This window comes from Podarcis filfolensis, assembly GCF_964270895.1.
Source record: "Podarcis filfolensis genome assembly, chromosome: 17".
Taxonomy (NCBI): Eukaryota; Metazoa; Chordata; class Lepidosauria; order Squamata; family Lacertidae; genus Podarcis; species Podarcis filfolensis.
This window is the reverse complement of record NC_139621.1, coordinates 40,032,126-40,054,958: the sequence shown is the minus strand read 5'-3', so window position 1 is coordinate 40,054,958 and position 22,833 is coordinate 40,032,126. Positions and strand designations below refer to the sequence as shown.

At 44.3% G+C, this 22,833-nt stretch overlaps 1 protein-coding gene across 19 annotated transcripts in view; it reads right to left on the bottom strand.

Annotated features, from left to right (window-relative positions):
* The window catches only part of ADGRL3 (adhesion G protein-coupled receptor L3), a 531,565-nt gene that overhangs the window by 181,646 nt on the left and 327,086 nt on the right, over nt 1–22,833 (bottom strand). For all 19 annotated transcript variants that reach the window (XM_083592813.1, XM_083592800.1, XM_083592815.1 and 16 more), the window contains one exon: nt 18,053–18,133. In XM_083592813.1, the coding sequence (XP_083448939.1) occupies nt 18,053–18,133 (81 nt within the window). The remainder of the gene's footprint in view (nt 1–18,052; nt 18,134–22,833) is intronic.

Genomic DNA, 22,833 nt, shown 5'->3' with positions numbered 1-22,833 from the left:
GTTTGTAACACCCCACTGCACCTCATTGCACAGAATCTGCTTCTGCTTGTGAATATATCACTGTGACTATGGCATCATTTGACTATGACCTCGGTGATTCTGTAGCTTCAGCGACTGATTAATTAACTATTCCTTCTATTCATCTTTTGGATTCTGGGCCTCTAAGGAAATACTGAAGGATTAACTTCAGAGATTTTCTGTACAACCTTGATTAAGCCGAGAGTCTTATGTTTCAGTCAGTGGAGTTCTTAAGAATAATAAAACTTGTCATAAAGTCACAAGCAACTCTGCATTCCCCTCTTGACTGACAATTAGAAGTCACTGGGGATGAGTATTTACTAATTTATGTCTGGCAGGGACTTCAGAATTGGCTTTCAAATAGCTATAACGGTTATTTTTTATTCTCCTGTCCAATAAATCAATACCACTTTTCATGGATGAGGCATCTACTACCCCTGTCAGTTGCTAATGGCATCACTAATCACTATTTTTTTTGCCACATTTACCAGTAGGTGTCTGATAAGACACAGGGGCTGTGAAATAAAATACTAATTATCAAAATGATCGCAATGACAGCTGATTCATTAATAGTAGCTTATGTGTAGTTATTTCAGAAGAACAACAGAGCAGTCCAATGCATATCTATGCAGGAATAGGTCTCGTTGAGTTAAATGGGACATACTCTTATTTGGGCTGGCAATGTTGAAAGAAAATATCATCTCACAGTTTAAGCCAAAGCAATTTCTAAACTCGCAGGACAGCTAAGGTTCTTATTCCTCTTAGTAATATATATCTTTTTAAATCAGAGGTCTACTTGGAAAAGCTCCACTGCACTGTTTTAGGTCACTAATGGATGTGTTAGGCCAAGGGTTCCCAAACTGTGGTCTGTGGATTTGTGGTTGGAGATGGGAGATGGCACGATAAATATCCGTACTGATTTCCAATTGTACTTTTATTTCTTCTTCTATTTTTTATATTGTATTTTGCTGTATTGCAATTTGAATTCTATGGAATTCGAATTGTAATACAATAAAAAATGCAATATATAATAAATAAATGAGTATATAAGAAATAAAAGAAGCGATAGAAATACAATGGGAAATTGCACCACATTACAATTGCTACTTCAGGCAGAAAAATCCTTCGGTGGTTTTCAAGTGGTTCATGGCAAGTTGGGGTTTGGAACCAATGTGAGGCCATGGATAATTATGAAGGTACTGAAAATAGTTTTATTGATTCTGTCTGATTTGTGCTGTTGTTAATTTTAACTTGATTTACATGTTTTTTTATTGTACATTTCTGAGTTGTTGATATAAATTGTGTCACTCTTTGGTCATTCCAACCAACTAACTCATCCAATGTAGGGATGAGGAACTTATGGTCTTCCCATTTTTGTTAGATTCCATCTCCCATAATTTCTGACTGTTGGCCATGCCTGCTGGGACTGGTAGAGTCCAACAACCTCTGAAGGGACACAGGTTCCCTGCCCCTGGCCTAGAGATTTGACACATATATAGATTAATATGCCTTTCTGCCATCATGGAAAGAACTGATAGCAAGTTAGCAAAATTGTACCATTCAAGCGGAGAAAGTATAAGATCAGAGCATTAATACCCTATCTGTTGTGCGTGTGAAGTTTTCCTCTGGGGTGGGCAGGGGGAGTATAAATTATCTCCTTGACATGTTGTTACATATGATTATATCCAACATAATGCAGTTATAATGGCAGGCATTTGCACATTGCCCATCTACCAGGTGCAATCATGACAGGCCACACAAATCATCTGGAGAAAATGTGAAAATGGACCACTCTTCTGATTAAGGACTACCACACGTTTATTAATTTAACAGCTTGTCTTCAGCTTTGTCCATCTGCTCATTCAAATGTTTGTTGGCTCTACATTTACTTTAGGAGAACTGTATCCAAACTGATTTATACAATGCCTGGTTTCGAGTGTGTAGAACCATCACCTGGCTGTCAGACCAGACCGGACCAGGGAGCAAATTTTCATGTGGCATTATTTTGTTGCTGCTTTTCCGGAAACTAGCAACTACTTGTACTACATAAGAAAATTAGAAGTTCTACCTGTGATAACCTCAGCTGGAAATAGTATAAAAGGTGCATTGATTTATTTAAAGTTAAAATATTCCACAACCACTTCAGTCTTCCCAGTATGCAATAATTTTTAACTCACGTTTGCAACCAAAGAGAACAAACAGGACTTCCTTCCTTAAACAAGTGAAAGCATATATTTCAAAGCGGCGGGTGCAAAACACTTCCTTGGTGCAACTGTAAAAGCAGAGACTGCCACCATTACTATCACTTAATGTGATGCATGAACTAGGCCAATGTTTCAGAATTAAATGAGCCACCAGAAGCTGCCTATAGATATGTATGAAATACAAGCAAAAGTGAAGTATACAAAGGGTGAATTTATTAGTGCAGCAATTTGCTTAAGCAACATAAGGAGAAAAGGAGTGTTAGAGTAGAAAGCATTACAGTTAGAAAAGGAATATATAGAGAGAGAGGTGACAAAGAAAACCTATGTAAACTAGGTGCATATATACATGTATTGGATGATCAATATATACTGACGAAACTGAGGAAGTGCTTTTGTATATTTGTTTGTTTTAAATAATACATTTTTGGAGGGAGGAGTAATAAAGCAGCCTGTTATTACAATATGTCTCATCTACTTACATATAACACTCAAGTTGGCAAATCATTTGAAACAAAGACAATAGACAAGTTATGCCATCTGTCTGGATTGGTAACAGAAACATTACTTCCTTTAATGAGGGCATTTTAAATTAATTTCTTCATTGTTACACCATCGGCTAAGCCAGATCTGTCTTACCAGTTATTTCTTGAATAATACTATACATAAGATGGATCAACATGATCTGAATGAGTTAAGTTCAAGAAAGTAAGTGATTGAGACATGGGGAAATATCTGGGACTGGGTAAGTTTAATAACTGGACTATGAGAGGCTTCAGACTATGTTAGCAACTTGATTCATTGCTTCTGTTTCATAGGTGCAGCTTCATTGATTCATGGTAAAAGGCAAAACAACTGCAATTAGTTGTAAAGACGGATTCAGACCCTTAAAACACCTGCTCATTTAGACCAGGTGAGAGGAACCTTTGGTCCTCCACATGTTGCCAAACTACAACTCCTATCACCCCTGGCTGTTAGCCACACTAGCGGGGGCTGATGGTCGTTGTAGTTCAATAACATCTGGAGGGCCAAAGGTTCCCACACAGCTGATACAGACCAAATTCCATTCCAGCCATTGTCCCTGCTGGACAACTGCTTATGACCCCTTTTAGTTTTCAGGATTGCACCATCATTGCATATTAAGTTCTGCTGGATGTCCCTACAGGGAATGAATAAGAAGTATCACACACTTCTGCTTGCCCAACCACTTCCCACCCTGCTCTGGAACAAATGTCAATCAGCTGTCCCATACCTCCTGATTGTCTTGACATTCTTGGGTGCCACTGTGTGCTTCAGGGCCAAGGGGCTGCACACAGAGTGTAAAACTGGGGCCTTGGGCTCGTCCACTCTGTTTCTTGGTGAATATGGCTGGGTTAATGGATTAGGTCAGGCATGGCCAAACTTGGCCCTCCAGATGTTTTTGGACATTTCCCATCATCCCTAGCTAACAGGACCAGTGGTCAGGGATGGTGGGAACTGTAGTCCCAAAACATCTGGGGGGCCAAGTTTGGCCATGCCTGGATTAGGTTAATGGATTGGGCAGCTGGAGGGCTTTCAGAAAGTCCCCTCTGGTGGCCAGATAGCTCCAGGGTTTGGTGGCCCTTGGGCAAGCTCACTTCCTTCTTGCTACTGCTGCTGTTGTCATTCACTTGCCCTCTTCTTTTAGACCCAATCTGCAGAGCTACCCAGAGGGAAATGGCAAAGTGGGTGTTGGTTGCTGCTCTTTCTTCCTGCACCTCTTACACATCGAGGAGGCAGAGGGTCAGTGGGCTCCAGGGAATGACAATGGTGGCTGTATGGTAGGAAAGGCAGATGAACCCACTTCCTGCTTTCCATCTTTCATCTCTGACATGGCTGTTGCTGCTGAAGCCTGCAAAAGTTGTATTTTGCCTTCGCCCCACAATCCCCCCAGGTAAGACTCAAACAGGTACGGCTTGCTCTCCATCCCAATGCTGTCCCCACTGAGCTAACAAGGTTTGCTCCTTTAAGAACATGGCTGGCTTGAGCCAGTTTCTTCTTAGTGGTGCTTTCTGTGCCCTGCTTAGTCAAAACAGCCTTCATTTGTTGCCTGTATGTGTGAACGCTTTAAGGGAATTCATGTGCGCACACTATGACTATACTGCCCTATATGAAGACACTATATAACAAATTATATAATGGTAAATGAATAAAGGTTAAATACTTCTGTTAAGAATTATCGACACTGGAGCCAAGCGATTCTATGCCCAGAAATCCACCAGGGAATCACCCTGGCAGATGTTCTGCTGTGTCTGAGTCTGAGAGTGGAGGGTAAATTCAAAGAAAAACAAATTACATACTAAGCCGTGACAGCAGACATACCTGGGGAAGTTATGCCAGTAGCAATCAATTGGGGACCATGCCCCCGATGACATCCACCAGCTGCCCACAGACACCGTCAGGCAGTGAGCTCATGGCACCCCTGCCATGCCCCAACAAACACCTTTGCATCACCCCACCCCATGGGGTAATGCAGTTGCACACACAGAATCATAGAATTGAAAGGGACCCTGAGGATCATCTAGTCCAACTGTCCCTTATGGGGATAGAACCTGCAACCTTTGTGTTCTCAGCAACACACTCACCAACTGAGCTATCCATTACTTATATACCAAGGATGCAGCTGGTTCAAATACCCTACAGCAGTGGTTCTCAAAGGGCGTGGCATGAGAGAAAGGCAAGCGTGGCAGGAAAGTTAGACTGGGCACCTGGAACAAGAAGGGTTAGCAATGTGCTCTAGTTTCCACGTGCGCACATTGCAAAGTGTTCCCTTTTTGTGCAAAGCACCCCTTCTCCTCTTCTTCTGTTTTGTTTTAAGTTGAGCTACACCCAAGACATCACCTTGCCAACAAAGGTCTGTATAGTTAAAGCTATGGTTTTCCCAGTAGTGATGTATGGAAGTGAGAGCTGGACCATAAAGAAGGCTGATCACCAAAGAATGGATGCTTTTGAATTCTGGTGCTGGAGGAGACTCTGGAGAGTCCCATGGACTGCAAGAAGATCAAACCTCTCCATTCTGAAGGAAATCAGCCCTGAGTGCTCACTGGAAGGACAGATCCTGAAGCTGAGGCTCCAATACTTTGGCCACCTCATGAGAAGACTCCCTGGAAAAGACCCTGATGCTGGGAAAGATGGAGGGTGCAAGGAGAAGGGGACGACAGAGGACGAGATGGTGGGACAGTGTTCTCGAAGCTACAAACATGAGTCTGACCAAACTGCGGGAGGCAGTGGAAGACAGGAGTGCCTGGCGTGCTCTGGTCCAGGGGGTCATGAAGAGTCGGACATGACTAAATGACTAAACAACAACACCAGCATGAATGAGCACGTAGGCTAGGAGGGGGGGAAACCAAGCAAAGCCAAAAATCCAGGTACCTCTTGTCGACAGCATCTTGTTATGCCATAGGCTTGTTGCTCAAAATCCCAGGGTGGCTCATCTGGCTATTCAGAGTGTCCCTTTTCAGTGCAGAGGGCTCTCCTGTTGAGCAAAGAGCCCTTTCTCCATAGCTGCCCACTATCATGCTTGTGAATACCAAGTATTCAGGACCAGAGGCCAGAGATACAGCCCCATGATTATCTATTACATTTGTATACCGCCCACATTGACTTCTATGGGAGGAGAATTTCTTATTCCACTCTGGGGCCAGAGTCATTACAGGGTTTAGGCACTACCCACCCTACATCTGCACTACAACCTATTTTCAGAGACTCCACTGGCAGGACTTGGCTAGTGGAGCTTTTCCTCACTGGGGGTGGGGGGCTTTTGGCAGTGTTCTGGGGGGGGGGGGTGGCAACACCAGCATCACTTTCATCCTGCCAATGTACCTTCGTCTCCACTGGCTGCATGACACTAACATTACTTTCTAAAGTCATGGCATAAGATTAAGAGGTTGCTTGCTAATGCTTTGTAGCATTTCAGTGCCTTGTGAAATCAAAAGCGAAACAGGAACTAATTGTTACCCATAAACTCAAAGGATGTATAGATTTGAACAAATCAAGACTCTCCCCTTGCCCTGTTTCAGTCCATAAAGGGAAAACATATTTTCTTCCAACTTCTTTATTAGGACACGAATTGATGGGCTGATTGTTTATTAAACAAGGCAAGATTTTGTTAAGCAACTGCTGAAACATATTTTGGCAAGAATAAAGCTCAGAGAATCCAATCTGCAAGAAGAGATTAGTAGAACTCAGCACTGTATATCCATTAAGAATTGCCAGGAAAGTTCTCTGGGCTTAAGTTAAGTTCTTGCAAGTGATGGTGGATGCAGCAGTTGCAGTCTGTGGGGAAAGGACAGCAGGGCTCACGGATCCATCTCCTAGCTGCGATGGTAGCAGCCCATGAAGGAGCAAAGCCTGATAGCAGATTGCAAGGGCTATGACAAAGGAAAATAGGCCAGAATTCCATGACCATCAGCATAACATGAACTTTACAAGTGGTGTTTTTAAGCATGGGCTTACCTAGGGGCTGGCTAGGTTGGTGCCTGCCAGGGCGCAGGCCCAGGGAACACAAAAACCATGCCTCTCCACTCTGGCTTGGAGTGCCTAGGAGCCAGCCTGCTCACTCACACGCTCTGGGCGCATAGCTGTCAACTTACAGATTTGAAAATAAGGGACCAGCAGCCTCGAAAATAAGGGATCAGCAGCCAAAATAAGGGATTTTCCGAACACAGGTATGTTCAACTTCTGAGCCCCTCCAAGCCAAAGGCAGAAAGCCCAGCCAGCAGCCAAACGAAGCCTCAAGCGGTGGTTCCCACAGCGCAGCAACCTGGCAAAGGGGATGCAGCAAGGAAAACCACCATCACCTCTCCGCTGGGAAGCGCTGAGCAAAGGCGGGTCCCCAGGCAATGCGGCCAATTTGATCGGCACAAGGCATGCAAGCTCCACCCCCCAGTCGTTCTTAGACTCCTTATTGCGTGAGCAACGCAGCCAAGCAACACAGTTGGAGCCTCCCTCCTCCCTGGCCGGCAGGGAGGGAGGGAGAGGAGCTGCTTCCTTTGAAACCCGGGAAATTTAAGGGACATCATCAATAAGAGACAGCAGCGGGACACAGCACTGGGATAAGGGAGTTTCCCGCCAAATAAGGGACGGTTGACAGCTATGTCTGGGCAGCAAGGTGAGGCGTGTAGGCTCCTCTGGCCTCCTCAGTGAAGGAATCTAGTCGCTGACGTGGGCAGTTGCAGCAGCCCTGCAGGGTCCCCTCCCCAGTCAGCTGGTGATGTGAGGGGAGCGCCCGGCAAGGTATTGAGAGAGCCAGGAGAGTTGCAGGAGGAGGAAAAAGGAAAGCAGGAGGAAGAAGAAGGGAAAGCAGCAAGTGCAGGGAGGGAGGCAGATAGACAGACCAACAGAGGAGGTGATGGAGGAGGGGAGGTGGAGCACAGCAGACCCCACCCAGATGGCTGCAGAGGAAGTCACTGGTGGAGCAGAAAAGGTGATGAAATGCAAACTTTTTGAGTTTCTGGTCCAAGGGAATGGAGATACTCCTCTGTTTTTAAGGCATTAGCGGAGACCTAGTACAGCGGGTGGTGCTGTGGGTTAAACCACAGAGCCTAGGACTTGCCGATCAGAAGGTCGTCAGTTCGAATCCCCGCAACGGGGTGAGCTCCCATTGCTCGGTCCCTGCTCCTGCCAACCTAGCAGTTTGAAAGCACGTCAAAGTGCAAGTAGATAAATAGGTACTGCTCCGGCGGGAAGGTAAACAGCATTTGCCAGAAGCGGCATAGTCATGCTGGCCACATGACCCGGAAGCTGTACGCCGGCTCCCTTGGCCAATAAAGCGAGATGAGCACCGCAACCCCAGAGTCGGCCACGACTGGACCTAATGGTCAGGGGTCCCTTTACCTTTACATAGTACAGTGGTACCTCGGGTTAAGTACTTAATTCGTTCCGGAGGTCCGTTCTTAACCTGAAACTGTTCTTAACCTGAAGCACCACTTTAGCTAATGGGGCCTCCTGCTGCCGCTGCACCGCCGGAGCCCAATTTCTGTTCTCATCCTGAAGCAAAGTTCTTAACCTGAAGCACTTTTTCTGGGTTAGCGGAGTCTGTAACCTGAAGCGTATGTAACCTGAGGTGTATGTAACCCGAGGTACCACTGTACTCACATTGAGGTATTGAGGTATTCAACTATATCTCCTCCTCCTTATGGTTTTTTTTTGTTACACAGTAAACAGATAAACAAGGAGTAGTACAACTACTGTCTCCCCATTTAATTCATAGTCTTTTTCACAGTTCTTAATTTACATTTGGTGAGAGACACTTCTGTCGCAGATACTTTCTGTTAAACTGAGTGCACTATAACACACACACACACACACAGACACTTTTATGTGTGCAGTCAGATAAGTAGAATTATGTAAACCAAAACATGGCATTGATTACAAGGCCGGAACGCATGTTACAAAGCAGACATCAAAATTTTCAAAAACAATTATTGAATATTGCTCAGGTGAAGCATATAAGGACAAAAGAGCATCAAAATTATAAAAAGAAAAAGAACTGTGAAGTGGAATGCACCAAAAATGACCAGAGCAAAACAACATCTCAAATTTCATTCCTACTTCAGGATAAACAGCAAACAATTAAACATAACAATTGGGATACCTTAAGTGAGTGACTAAGTTTCGTAACTCAAGAAAAAATAATAATAAGCAAATATTTGCAATCTAGGTAAATATGTATTCCTAGTCCAAGAGTTGCGATCTTCAACTGTGCCTTAATGCTGAAGTAAAATGCAGACAGCAGAGAGCAGTTCCCTCAGTCCTTGATCATGAGAAAATACACAGTAGCAAGAATTTTAAAAACCTGTAAGAACGGCATTCTACATAGGCTATGGGGACCTTTTATCACAACCAGTTTGGTGTTTTTTGGCACACCCTATCTTCTAAGGGACGCGGGTGGCGCTGTGGGTTAAACCACAGAGCCTAGGGCTTGCCGATCAGAAGGTCGGTGGTTTGAATCCCCACGACAGGGTGAGCTCCTGTTGCTCAGTCCCAGCTCCTGCCAACCTAGCAGTTTGAAAGCACGAAGTGCAAGTAGATAAATAGGTACCACTGCGGCGGGAAGGTAAACGGCGTTTCTGTGCGCTGCTCTAGTTCGCCAGAAGCGGCTTAGTTCTGCTGGCCACATGACCCGGAAGCTGTACGCCGGCTCCCTTGGCCAGTAAAGCGAGATGAGCGCCTCAACCCCAGAGTCGGCCACTACTGGACCTAATGGTCAGGGGTCCCTTTACCCCCTTTTCCTTTACCTTATCTTCCATAAGTCTACCCCGCCCCCCAGAAAAGCATGATGTTCAACAAATGATGTTGGACCCAAACTCCTCAATCAGCATGACCAATAGTCAGGGATGATCACAGTGGCGTAGCATGGGTTGTCAGTACCCAGGGCTGCACAGAGAGGTGGTGGGATGGAGGGAAACGGACAGAGCATGCACGTGAATTCAGCTGCCTAGCAGTGTCCACGTCACCCGGAAGATCGCGACTGCAGAGATAAGGAAAGAGTCATTCCATTGTCTGGAGAGGTCACTTCCTGGTTTGCATGCAGAAGTCATTTTCAGTGGAGCCCAGTGGCAGAATCACACAGCTGTAGTGAGGCAGCACTGGGTGTTGAAATTTTGTGTCCCTAAATTTTGCTCCAGGGGCAATTGCCCCTGTGCCCTGCCACGCTCCGCCACTGGATGATGGGAGTTGTAGTCCAACAAGAGCTACATTAAAGATGCCAGAGAAGTAAAATAGAATACAGTGGTACCTCGGGTTAAGTACTTAATTCGTTCTGGAGGTCCGTTCTTAACCTGAAACTGTTCTTAACCTGAAGCATCACTTTAGCTAATGGGGCCTCCTGCTGCCACCACACTGCTGGAGCAAAATTTATGTTCTCATCCTGAAGCAAAGTTCTTAACCTGAAGCACTATTTCTGGGTTAGCAGAGTCTGAAACCTGAAACGTATGTAACCTGAAGCATACGTAACCTGAGGTACCACTGTAAAAAGGTAACACATGATTTTTCTGATTCTAAAGCACACTCTTCTGAGGCCTCACATACTAGATCATAACTCTTTTAATCTCCTGGTAACGCTCAGAATTCAAATAGCAAAAGGGTAGAACTTGCGAGAATTGTCATTTTGATTACCCAGTTCAGTAAGGCATCATCTACACTGACGTTTAAGAAACAGCAAGGGATGTTCTTGACAGTTACATTCCCCAAAGATCTTACACATTCCTCCAGACACATAAGCAGCCCTGGGAAATATTATCCTACGTGTTTAAAGAAGAACAAACAAACTTTCCAAGGCCTGAAGAAGGAGATGATTGCTTTACAGGTTTGGTCAGGATCCTCAAGGATATGCTGTAGAACATCGGGTAATTTTGCAGGAGTAAATCTCCCTTCTCTCTCTTCCTTCATTCAGCAACCGCACCATCCCCAACTCTGATCCAAAGAGTCTCTCAGACCCCATAATTAAATGAAGATAGTGCCAGCTCAAAAAAGCATTTAAACAGCCTTGTAAGGGATGACCGTTTTCAGAATTTGTTATTTCACAGCTAGCATTCCTATATAAAACCGTTACATAAACGCAGTTCTTAATTTCATTTTTCAACCTAACCCAATGGATTTGAGGTAATCTGTCGGTCATTTCTGAAGCCACTGAATAGATGCCATTTCACTCCACTAGAGCTCCACACCAAGAATAATCTCTCCACACTCTGTAGAATCGTGAATTTCTCTTCCCTCATGGGAGAGAGACGTGCATTTGGAGATAGCTCAGATATAGTGCAGGAGACCAATTCTGCTTGATCCACCATTAACCCTTCTATCAATCTCTATGGACACCCAGGATCAAGTCTTCCTCAAAGAGGTCAAATTGTTACTGATAGTGGTGGGTAGCATGGAAATCACCCCAAACTGGAAAACTTCTTTATCCCTTGATTCAATTTTCTGTGAAACAGAAAGTTTTCTATTCCTATCCTTACTACCCATTTGTTCTCTCATTAAATGACAGCATGTTCCACCAATATAAAAAGAGAACTGTTCCTGTTGGTGGATTTACGTGTAACTGCTGCTTAAAAAAGGGGGGGAAAAAGTTTGTGAAAATTCACTACAACTGATGTTTACCTGCATTATTTATGCCTGCAATGCATCTTCCGTGTCTTTCTGTGCAATGATGCTAGCACGTAAGCTGTGTGTAAACTCCACTAGTTTACTAGCACATTAGTGTCATCATAAATTGCAAGGTAATTACTTCAAGCCACTGCTCCGTACGGAAACCTAGTGAATCCTGTAAATCACTTAAGAAAGCCGGATGCTGAATCAGCACTCACAATTAATGTTGACTCTATTTCGGTACTTCCCATTAATTAAGAATATTTAAAAAGATTAGTTGCACATATTAGTTGCGCTATTAAACACCAGTTTAAACCTATTTCTAGTCAAGCAAACATACCATTGACACTATTTTATGGGATTGCTGGTGCTTATTCGTAAACATATTAATTCTACAAGAAGCTGAGACAAGCTTTCTTTGGCACGCGGGAAATGGTTGCCACTGGTAGCCAGAGACAGAAAAGACACAAACGTTGGTTTGTTTTATTCTGCTACAAGGCCACCGTCCAACTTGTTGCTTCTTTTGCTTCTCAGCTTCCCTTGCACAGCCTCAGTTGGGAGGTGCAATGACATACCGTATTTTTCCATGTATAAGACTACGTTTCCCCCTAAAAAAATAATGTCAAAAATTAGGGGGCGTCTTATACACTGGGCCATCTCCACCCATTTTCTTAAATCTAAGTCCCCCAAAATAGGGGGTGTCTTATACATGGGGGCGTCTTATAGACGGAAAAATACGGTTCCCACCACTTTGACAATGGCTTGCATTGAGATGGCCAACTCAATGGTTTTGTGAAAATCAATAACTTCCATTGTTTTAGTAAGGGATACAGTGCTGGTTACATCTGAAGGGTGCTCTTTCTTTGTACTTGAATTCCACAATGAGAGGGTCTGGAAATGATTAAGAGGTCACTGTAAAAATGGCTGGACAACGTGCACCCTCTTATGTACTTTCTAACGGAACTGGCTAATCTTGCCCTGTGTTGAAATTGTATTTTTTTCCACTGTTCATTCTTACAGGCAGATTAAAAGGGATTGATGCTAAAGCTAAGGGCTTTGTAACGGCACCAGCAGAAGCAAATTAACATACAGGAGTCTTTGAAGTTTTATTTCCCCTAGAGATAATCCTTATGTTTTGAAATCATGACATTATATTGGTGATATTTTCTCATTTGGGATGGTGATACTACTAGGTTAAATTCTTTCTTTCTTTTTAACTGACAGTCTCAGAGACTCCAGGATCAGATTTGAAATATATTTCAGTGAAACAAATTGAAATTATCTGCACATTAAGAGCATTAGTAAGACAGGAAAATTACAGAACTGTGACAAAGAAAACCTACAGATTATAACACTTTCCTGAATTTTCAAAGTTCACAACCTAGACTTATAAAGAGAAAAATATTGTAGGTTGATTTTGAGAAAACATAGGAATTGTGCGGAGGGGTCACACACAAAGAAGACAGAAATGGAGACTATTCAAATCATATCATCCTTAAAACACTCCAAAAAGCCAAAATAAATTTCTGCTCCAGATAAAGCACGGGTGGGTGACACAACAGAATGACAGCTCACAAAGACGAGGACTGAGGAAGCCTGACATAGTGGTGAGTATTGAACAAACCGCAAATATAACTGACACACAAGTGGTGGTGGCAGACAGGTGGACCTGCAGAGGGTTCATGCCCCCAAAGTCCAATACTACGCAGGAAATTGTAATCTCCTGGGGATGGTTAAAGAGCATTACCAAGTGGAAGACCTGAGAACCACTTCTGCAACGATCTTCTGCAAAGGGGTACGAAGTGATTGTTCAGCATTAGACCTGTTAGCCTTGGGTATCATCTGTAAACAAGACCTCAAGGTTCTCTCATCATGGGGTATTATTGGAGGCATCTATACACACAAATTAGGGACGCGGGTGGCGCTGTGGGTTAAACCACAGAGGCTAGGACTTGCCGATCAGAAGGTCTGTGGTTTGAATCCCCATGACGGGGTGAGCTCCCGTCACTCTGTCCCAGCTCCTGCCAACCTAGCAGTTTGAAAGCACGTCAAAGTGTAAGTAGATAAATAGGTACCACTCCGGCGGGAAGGTAAACAGCGTTTCCGTGCGTTGCTCTGGTTCGCCAGAAGCGGCTTAGTGCTGCTGGCCACATGACCCGGAAAAACTGTCTGCAGACAAACGTCGGCTCCCTCGGCCAGTAAAGTGAGATGAGCGCCACAACCCCAGAGTCGTCCGTGACTGGACCTAACGGTCAGGGGTCCCCTTTACCCTTTTATACACACAAATTATTCAATAAATCCACAGCCTCCTCTGGCGCTGGAAGGTGAGCATCCAGGAAATTGCCTGGGTAAGTACGGGAACCTACTAGAAAAATCCATACATCAGCACATATACAGATACAATTTCTGACGGGCGTGGCGCCCCGATGATGATTTTTAAAAAATAAAATTGTTTTGTGGGAATATATCTGCTTTTCAGGAGAATCCCATTTTTGCCTACAAAATGAACAACATATAAGTCATATTCAGTAATACTAGTTCAAATGGTAGAAGGAAAACAGTAATTTTGCCAAGAGTAGGGCAGCCCCTGAGATACAGAATAGATTATACCATTGTACATCCTTTTTGTAAATACTTAATGCAAGTTGTGACTCCCGTGCAAGGCCATGTTGCGTCTTGCCTCATCATTCCCAGTCTGGTTGAAACTGCAGAGTGCATTTGTTGAGTTCTCAACAAAGTTAAAGTTCTCTACAAATCAAACTTAGGCCAAATCCAATATATCATTTTCAAGGCCATGACTGAATTTATAATGGCAAGCTGAGACAAGCCTTTTGGTGTGTGTGTGTGTGTGTGTGTGTGTGAGAGAGAGAGAGAGAGAGAGTTTTTGAGGAGGGAGACCCCCCCCAACAGGGTTCAAGTCCCACATTTGTCAAAAGATTCCTGCATTGCAGGGGGCTGGACTAGATGATCCTGGTGGGCCCTTCCAACTCAATTCTATGATTGAAAAACTGTACCAGACAAGAAATCCGTGGACTGGCTTATGCAAACCAGTTAAGAGCAAAGCCATTCACAGACAAAGCTACTGATTGCTGGTGATTAAAGAGCATCAAGGAAGGGTCTCAGGTCTGCAGAAAACTAGGGGTTGCCAAGGTGACGGGGAGGGGTGTCAGGTGATAGGAAAAAGTGTCATCTTGCAGAAGGCTTGGGTTTTGGGAGAGGAGCACTGGGAAGAAGGAGGACAAAGGCCAGACCTCCATGAGCTGCTGGACAGGCTAGAACTCTGTGCGGGGCCCAGATGTCAGTACAGTGGTACCTCTGGTTGCGAACAGGATCCGTTTCGGAGCCCTGTTCGCAACATGAGCAGAACGGAACCCGCGTCTGGGGGTTGCAGTTCGCTGCTTCTGTGCATGCGTGTGACCTCATTTTGAGCATCTGCGCATGTGCCAGCGGCGAAACCTGGAAGTAACCCTTTCCGGTACTTCCGGGTTGCTGTGGGACGCAATCTGAAAAGACTTAACCTGAAGCAAACATAACAAGAGGTATGACTGTACAGTGGTACCTCGGGTTAAGAACTTAATTCGTTCTGGAGGTCTGTTCTTAACCTGAAACTGTTCTTAACCTGAAGCACCACTTTAGCTAATGGGGCCTCCCGCCATCGCGCGATTTCTGTTCTCATCCTGAGGTAAAGTTCTTAACCCGTGGTACTACTTCCGGGTTAGCGGAGTCTGTAACCCAAAGTTTGTAACCCAAGGTGTTTGCAACCTGAGGAACCACTGTATAACGTTCTGCATTCCCTCCACTGCAGACTTAACAGGTGTAAATATTGAGATAATAAACCATATTTCAGAAAGACACCAGTCTCTGCTATGCCTCCACCTTCCCAACACAAACACAGCCCTGCCTAAGTGCTGGGAACCCCTGGAATTTCGCACCACTCATGGAGACTGGGGTGGCATGTAACTATATATATATCCCTGAAGAATTGCTTAAATTCATTCCCCCCCCAACCAGTAGCTGCGTTACAAATAAGTAATTTCCAGAAGCAAATCGTGTGACTGCATCAATGGAACAATTGATCCCTGGTCTGAAACAGGTTGAACTTTAGTAAGTGTTCCAGCTGAGACCTCTGCAAGGCTTTAGGGCCACCCATGGCTTGTTTGTTTACTTACTATTTATTTTAAATATATATATTTGTATTATCGCTGTATCATAAAAATATATCACAGTGGTTTACAACAATATAAAAACACAGAACTTTCTTCCCCTGCTCCAAGGAGCCTTGAGCACAGAGGCAGCAGGTGGTGGAAGCTCACAAGATCCTCCACCAAATCCAAATCCCTTCTGAGATCCAAAATAAACCCTCTGCTTGAAGCATATTAGCTACATTGGCACTAATACGGGGTCCCATTACGTTTCCAATCACAATTCAGTGTTGGTGCTGGTCTTTAAAGCCCTAAACAGCCTCGGCCCAGTAGACCTGAAGGAGCATCTCCACCCCTATCATTCAGCCCGGACACTGAGGTCCAGCGCCCAGGGCCTTCTGGTGGTTCCCTCACTGCGAGAAGTGAGGTTACAGGGAACAAGGCAGAGGACCTTCTCGGTGGTGGCGCCCGCCCTGTGGAACGCCCTCCCAGCAGATGTCAAGGAAATAAATATCTGACTTTTAAAAGACATCTGAAGACAACCCTGTATACGGGAAGCTTTTAATGTTTGATGTTTTATTGTGTTTTTAATATTCTGTTGGGAGCCCCCCAGAGTGGCCAGGGAAACCCAGCCAGATGGGCAGGGTATAATAATAATAATAATAATAATAATAATAATAATAATAATAACCATCATCTCATCCACCTCCTTCCTGCAATATTTAACACATTCTCACCACCCATTTTCTCCTCTAGCTGCAACACAGTTAGTCCAAAGAGCAACCCAGTAATAGATGTTTGGTGATCCTGGCTGCGAATCCGTTCCAGAACTTGGCATTAAAATGAGGTCAATCTAAAGAGACCACAAGGCAATCAAGCAGACTGCTTCACAACTGGATACAAAGATATAGAACTCTCTGGCATTCCCTGGGGGGCTGACAATTCAAGGCTTACCAGTTATACTTATAAACCAATGGCAAAAGCCTAAAACCATACCTATCAACATGTTGATCCTGTGACTTGCCTGGTGACAAAAGGCAAGATTAATCATTCAACATGAATCCAAGAGTCACAGGGAGACCACCAATTAATCACTGCCAAGAGTAGCATTTACGTCCCCTGTAAACAACAAATGAAACTGCAGCCCAAAGAAGAATTTCTACCAGCTGCTGAAAACATGCATTTATTTTTGTCATTTATACGCCATCCAATTAACCAGGTCCTCTTGGTGGTTCACACCTTCAAAATCAATAAAATAGGAATGGAATCAAAACAGAAATCAATCAGCACAAAAACTGAACCAGCACAAATAAAGCCCATATCACCTTATACAGACCAGGAAAAATAAGAACCACCCCTGTGTGGAATACAAACATTTACACATAATATGGAGCCTTGTGCAGTGGAGATTGGAACGGCTACGAACACCTCATAAGTGAGGTCAGTCCTTGTAATAATGCCAGTGATAACAGATCCCAAACAAGCCCCAAAATACCGTATTTTTTGCTCTATAAGACGCACCAGACCACAAGACGCACCTAGTTTTTGGAGGAGGAAAACAAGAAAAAAAATATTCTGAATCTCAAAAGCCAGAACAGCAAGAGGGATCGCTACGCAGTGAAATCAGCAATCCCTCTTGCTGTTCTGGCTTCTGGGATAGCTGCGCAGCCTGCATTCGCTCCATAAGACGCACACACATTTCCCCTTACTTTTTAGGAGGGAAAAAGGGAGTCTTATGGAGCAAAAAATACGGTAATAACCAGATTCTTGACTAAAGGGGGAGACTGAGGCTAAGATTTAGTAAAGTTCATTTTGCCTGTATTTTTCTCTTAGCCTTTTTCCAAGCATGTCAAACATGAAAAGCTTCCTGCGGTTTACAACCTTCTTACTCTCTCCTTTGTTTCTCACTATTTTAACTGAGGTATTTTTTAAAAAAGGTGCATTGTCATTTAAAAAACAAAAGCAAAACAGACTAGTGTAGGTGGAGAGGCTGTTGCTGCCTTTATTCATCTCGACTTCTTCTTCTGCCAGTTCCTGATTTTGAATGAAAGGGAGAGGAACTGCAACCAAGAATTACCGTATTTTTCGCTCCATAAGACGCACACACATTTCCCCTTACTTTTTAGGAGGGTAAAAGTGAGTCTTATAGAGCAAAAAATACGGTACATTTACCCCCCTTGGAGTACAAGCTGGAACAGGAAGTGGGTGCCATTCATGTTCCCATTGTTGCCACTTCTTTAGCAGTGACTTGTGATGAATGGGGCACTTCACATCTCTCCTGACTGTCCAAGCAAACCAACAAAGAATGCGCTATATACCAGATATATTCTGTTTATATTTTTGGAGGTTTTTCTTTCAGAGCTTTCCCCAAGTGGGATATAGATCTGGCGGATTGGTTCCAAATAATACTGCAACTCAGAGAACACGACAGATGCATACAAGGCAAAGAATGAACCTGGTCTGCTTCAAACCTGTTAAATTGCAATCCACTTGGGACAGAATACCCTTCATGGGGTCAGTAATGTAGCCAAACTGTGCTGAGTCCATGAATGCTTTCACCCAAGAATTATTACGTTGCTAACTCACCCTTAAACGATTGCCTCTCGAGATCCGAGTCCAGGTGAATTGGAGGAACCAGGTAGGAAACTTGGCCGTGGTGTACCTGCCCTGTGGAAAAACAAAATGGATGAACGTCTAGTATTTGAATGTGAACTGTTGGGAGAGATTAATAAACCAGAGGAAGACTATAGCACACCAGAGAAATAATATAAGGCATCAATCTATTTTAACAGGTCTGGATAAACTGAATATCCCTGAAAAGGATACAACACACAAAATGTCTTAATCAAGTAATTTAGGTAAACAAATAAAATGCAAATGGAATAAGCAGAGCCCGCTACTTGCATTTCAACTAAAAGTAACAACAAAAGGGGAAAATTCCTCAACTAAAGTTGGAAAATGATACAGTCAAAACTTCGGGGAAGAAGTCTGTAGAATCCTTAAAATATTAGTCTATATTATAGAAATCAAATAACCTCAATAAAGAAGTAATATTGAAGTTTATATCTGAAATAAATATTCCAAAATTAACTGAGGGAGATCAGGAACTATTGAATAAGCCCACCTCTAATAGTGAAATACTGTACTATAAGTCATTAAGGCTTTGAATGAGAATATGGTGCTAGGCTGTGAAAGTTTATCATCAATCTATAAAATCTTTCATGATTTCCTACAGACCTATATCACCGCTGAATAATGACTAGAAGATATTCACTGGCATTTCGGCAAAAAGATCAAATGGTATAAATACATACAACAAGATCAAAGAGGGATTTTATGGAAGGGAAATATTAGGGACATAACGAAAACACAACATACCGTAGACTAAAAATTGTTTCGTTTTTTATGTGTTTTGTGATTTAGCGTATATTATTTGTAGGTTCATTAGTTTGTCATATTCTTTTATGATTTTGTGTGTTATATTGGCTTAACACCAAACCAGTTATTGTGTACGCTACTACTATGCAAATTCCAGTTTTCAGTGTTTTACAATTCCTATTTTGGAAATACGATGTTTGTTTTCCTTGTATAAAAATTAATATAGAATATTAATTTAAAAGGATAAAAAAGAAAGGAAGACAGATCTTCCTACTATCAGCTATGTTATCAGTCTTGGTTTAAGAAACCCTGGCAATTAATAAAAGTGATAAGGAAACAGAAAGGGATATTTTTATTTAAAAAAATGTCAAACATATTAAACAAGATACAGATAATGTTGTTCTGGCATTAACCAAACCAGTTATCATTAAACTAAAGAAAAAACACCAATGAAATATTTGGAAAGAAGCGGAACAAAAAAAAGAGAGGCAGATTTATATGTATGCATTCACAATTTTCAGCAACTGATGACCTTTCACCAAACCGGCCATTTTAGTTCGATAATCCTTTGACTGATAGGCTGACTTGTAAATATGTTGCAACAGGTTTAAAGTGATTGCTTATATTGATTGTCTTGGTGTTTTACCAACATTATTTTTATGCTACACAGCATTATAGAATTGGAAGTGACCTTCCACCAGCACAGACATTTTTATTTAGGCACTGGAAGGGAACTCAAAGGCAATCTTGTTCCATTCTCTTGGGATGGGGGGGGGGAATTCAGTGTGCAGAGGATGGAGGCTATTGGCTTGTGAAACTGGTTAGACTTTTCTGTTGCAGTCACACACGCGAAGGTGCTGCTTGTGGAAACATAAAGGTAAAGGGACCCCTGACCATTAGGTCCAGTCGTGACAACTCTGGGGTTGCGGCGCTCATCTCGCTTTACTGGCCAAGGGAGCCGGCGTACAGCTTCCGGGTCATGTGGCCAACATGACTAAGCCGCTTCTGGCGAACCAGAGCAGCGCACGGAAACGCTGTTTACCTTCCCGCTGGAGCGGTACCTATTTATCTACTTGCACTTTGACGTGCTTTTGAACTGCTAGGTTGGCAGGAGCAGGGACCGAACAACGGGAGCTCACCCAGTTGCGGGGATTCGAACCGCCGACCTTCTGATCAGCAAGCCCTAGGCTCTGTGGGTTAACCCACAGCACCACCTGCGTTATGTGGAAACATAACAAAGTGTTTATTATAGGAAGTCCTGGGTGGGATAGATACTTTTTAGAGTTTTAAACTAAACCGAGGTGCACAAAACAAAGGCGGCCATGCTTGCCCGCTTGGAGAGATCGATCCAAGACAATTTCGTAGTTTGAGGTCCCACAGGGAAGTGTGAGAGGGAGGAGGAATTTAGAGAGGATGCAGCCTGAGAATATCAGTCTCAAGATCAAGGGACAGGTCAGCACAGAGATTTTTTTAAAAGGCCTCAGAGGCAGTGCAGGAACCTGGAGCTCCCTTACTGTGTTTTAACCCCATGCGAACTTTTCTTTGAAAGCTGAGCTGCACCTCGACTTCCAACAAATCCCGCCCATTGCAGGAAACCCACTCCTGATAAGTGGCCAGCCAACCTCTCCTTTAAAAACTTCTAACAAAGGAATGTCCATCACTTTAAGACAGGGGTCAGCAGACGCCTGGGCCAGCAGATGCGATTTCCGGCATCTGCGCATGAGCAGACACGATTTCCAGAGCCGCAGAAGTGAGTCTCTGCACCACACTACGCCGGGACCCACCAAGTGGGTGGCTCGGTTTGGGGGCAGCTTGTGGTCTGGTAAAACGACCCCCATGGGCCACTTGTGGCCCCTGGGCCTTAGGTTGCCGAGCCCTGATTTAGGAGGTTCCTCTGTCCTCAAACAGTGACAGTCAACACTCAAGGCTGTTTGTTGCTTAGATCAGTAGCAGATAGAATAGCTAAACAGTTTTTTATTAGGAGGGGTCCTTTTCCTAGGACCCTTCACCATCTTACAAGTGCACTGAAATATAATTACCAGCAATGCCAATACCACTCTTATCCCTGTTGCGTCAGAAGCAAACATAATCTCCCACTGTTTAACCTCCTTTACACTAGCATTCCTCTAGCAATATAGGAACTTAGATGCTTAATAAGGCATGTGTAGGTGCATACATAAGGGACGCGGGTGGCGCTGTGGGCTAAACCACAGAGCCTAGGACTTGCCGATCAGAAGGTTGGCGGTTCGAATCCCCGCAACGGGGTGAGCTCCCGTTGCTCGGTCCCTGCTCCTGCCAACCTAGCAGTTCGAAAGCATGCCAAAGTGCAAGTAGATAAATAGGTACCGCTCCAGTGGGAAGGTAAACGGCGTTTCCGTGCGCTGCTCTGGTTCGCCAGAAGCGGCTTAGTCATGCTGGCCACATGACCTGGCTCCCTCAGCCAATAAAGCGAGATGAGCACCGCAACCCCAGAGTCGTCTGCGACTGGACCTAATGGTCAGGGGTCCCTTTACCTAGGTGCATACATGTTCGTGTGCGCATGTCTGGTTGCAGGGTATGAGCATGTGGTTGTGGAACATGCGCATCTCAGGGTGCAGGGTGCACAGAGGCAGTTGCATGGGAAGGTGGTAGCCATGATCATTTTCCCCCATATGTGATGACATGGACCGGCTGGAGTGTTGTGGGGCTCCAGCTGGGGAACCCCCAAGGGAAAGCAGCTCAGAGCCAGGGGATTGGTGGTGGGGCAATGATGAGTGGTCAGGGGGAGAACAGGGAGCAGACTGGGAAGAGGAAGGGTCAGACGCTGACGATATAGAATCATAGAATCACAGAACCATAGAGTTGGAAGAGACCACAAGGGCCATCGAGTCCAACCCCCTGCCAAGCAGGAAACACCATCAGAGCACTCCTGACATATGGTTGTCAAGCCTCTGCTTAAAGACCTCCAAAGAAGGAGACTCCACCACACTCCTTGGCAGCAAATTCCACTGTCGAACAGCTCTTACTGTCAGGAAGTTCTTCCTAATGTTTAGGTGGAATCTTCTTTCTTGTAGTTTGGATCCATTGCTCCGTGTCCGCTTCTCTGGAGCAGCAGAAAACAACCTTTCTCCCTCCTCTATGTGACATCCTTTTATATATTTGAACATGGCTATCATATCACCCCTCAACCTCCTCTTCTCCAGGCTAAACATGCCCAGCTCCCTTTAACATGGCTTAGTCCGCTGGGAGAGTCTGTGGCAGAGATCAGGCCCAAAGTGGAGGCTGGAGTGGAGAGGGGCCAAGAGGCAGAGGGAGGATGATGATGATGATGATGATACCACCCTATACCTGGAGGTCTCAGGTGGTTCACAGAACAAAATCAAAATATAAAACCACAATATACATAATCAAAATAAAAACAACCCAATAACCCCCCCCCCCAAGAACCACATTTTGCAAGGGCATAGGATGTCAATCAAATCAACCAAAGACCTGGTTAAAAAGGAACTATTATTATTCATTATTTCTTGTGAAGAAGCCAGGGGGTCTCCCCCTCCTGCTGCCACCAGCTCCCCTTCCCTCTGCTCTCCCAGAAGCAGAAGAGGTATGAAGTGGGAGAAGCAAAGCAGGCATGCATGGCAAAGGAGTCTCAGATTGCTTGGGAAGGACCCAGGAGAGGAGGAGACTTAGGGAACTGTGGGGTGGCGGGGACCTTCAGTCCCCACGACTGCCTCATAGGGGCAAGATCTACCAGGACAAGTAGCTGTGCTCACTAGACCTGGCCTCTTGAGTTGACCTTGTTTCCTTGGATAAAGAGTTAACTGATGCCGTGTGATTTATTGCTGACCTGCTCCTGACAGCTGCTCCTGACATGTGCCCACAGGTCCAGAAAGGTTAGTGACCCCTTGTCTAACCACAGCACCACATTGAAATATTCCACAAGTAAAGGAATAGGCCTTGCACATAGTTTCCACCAGGTGGCTCCCTCTGCAAGCACTGGGATACTGGCA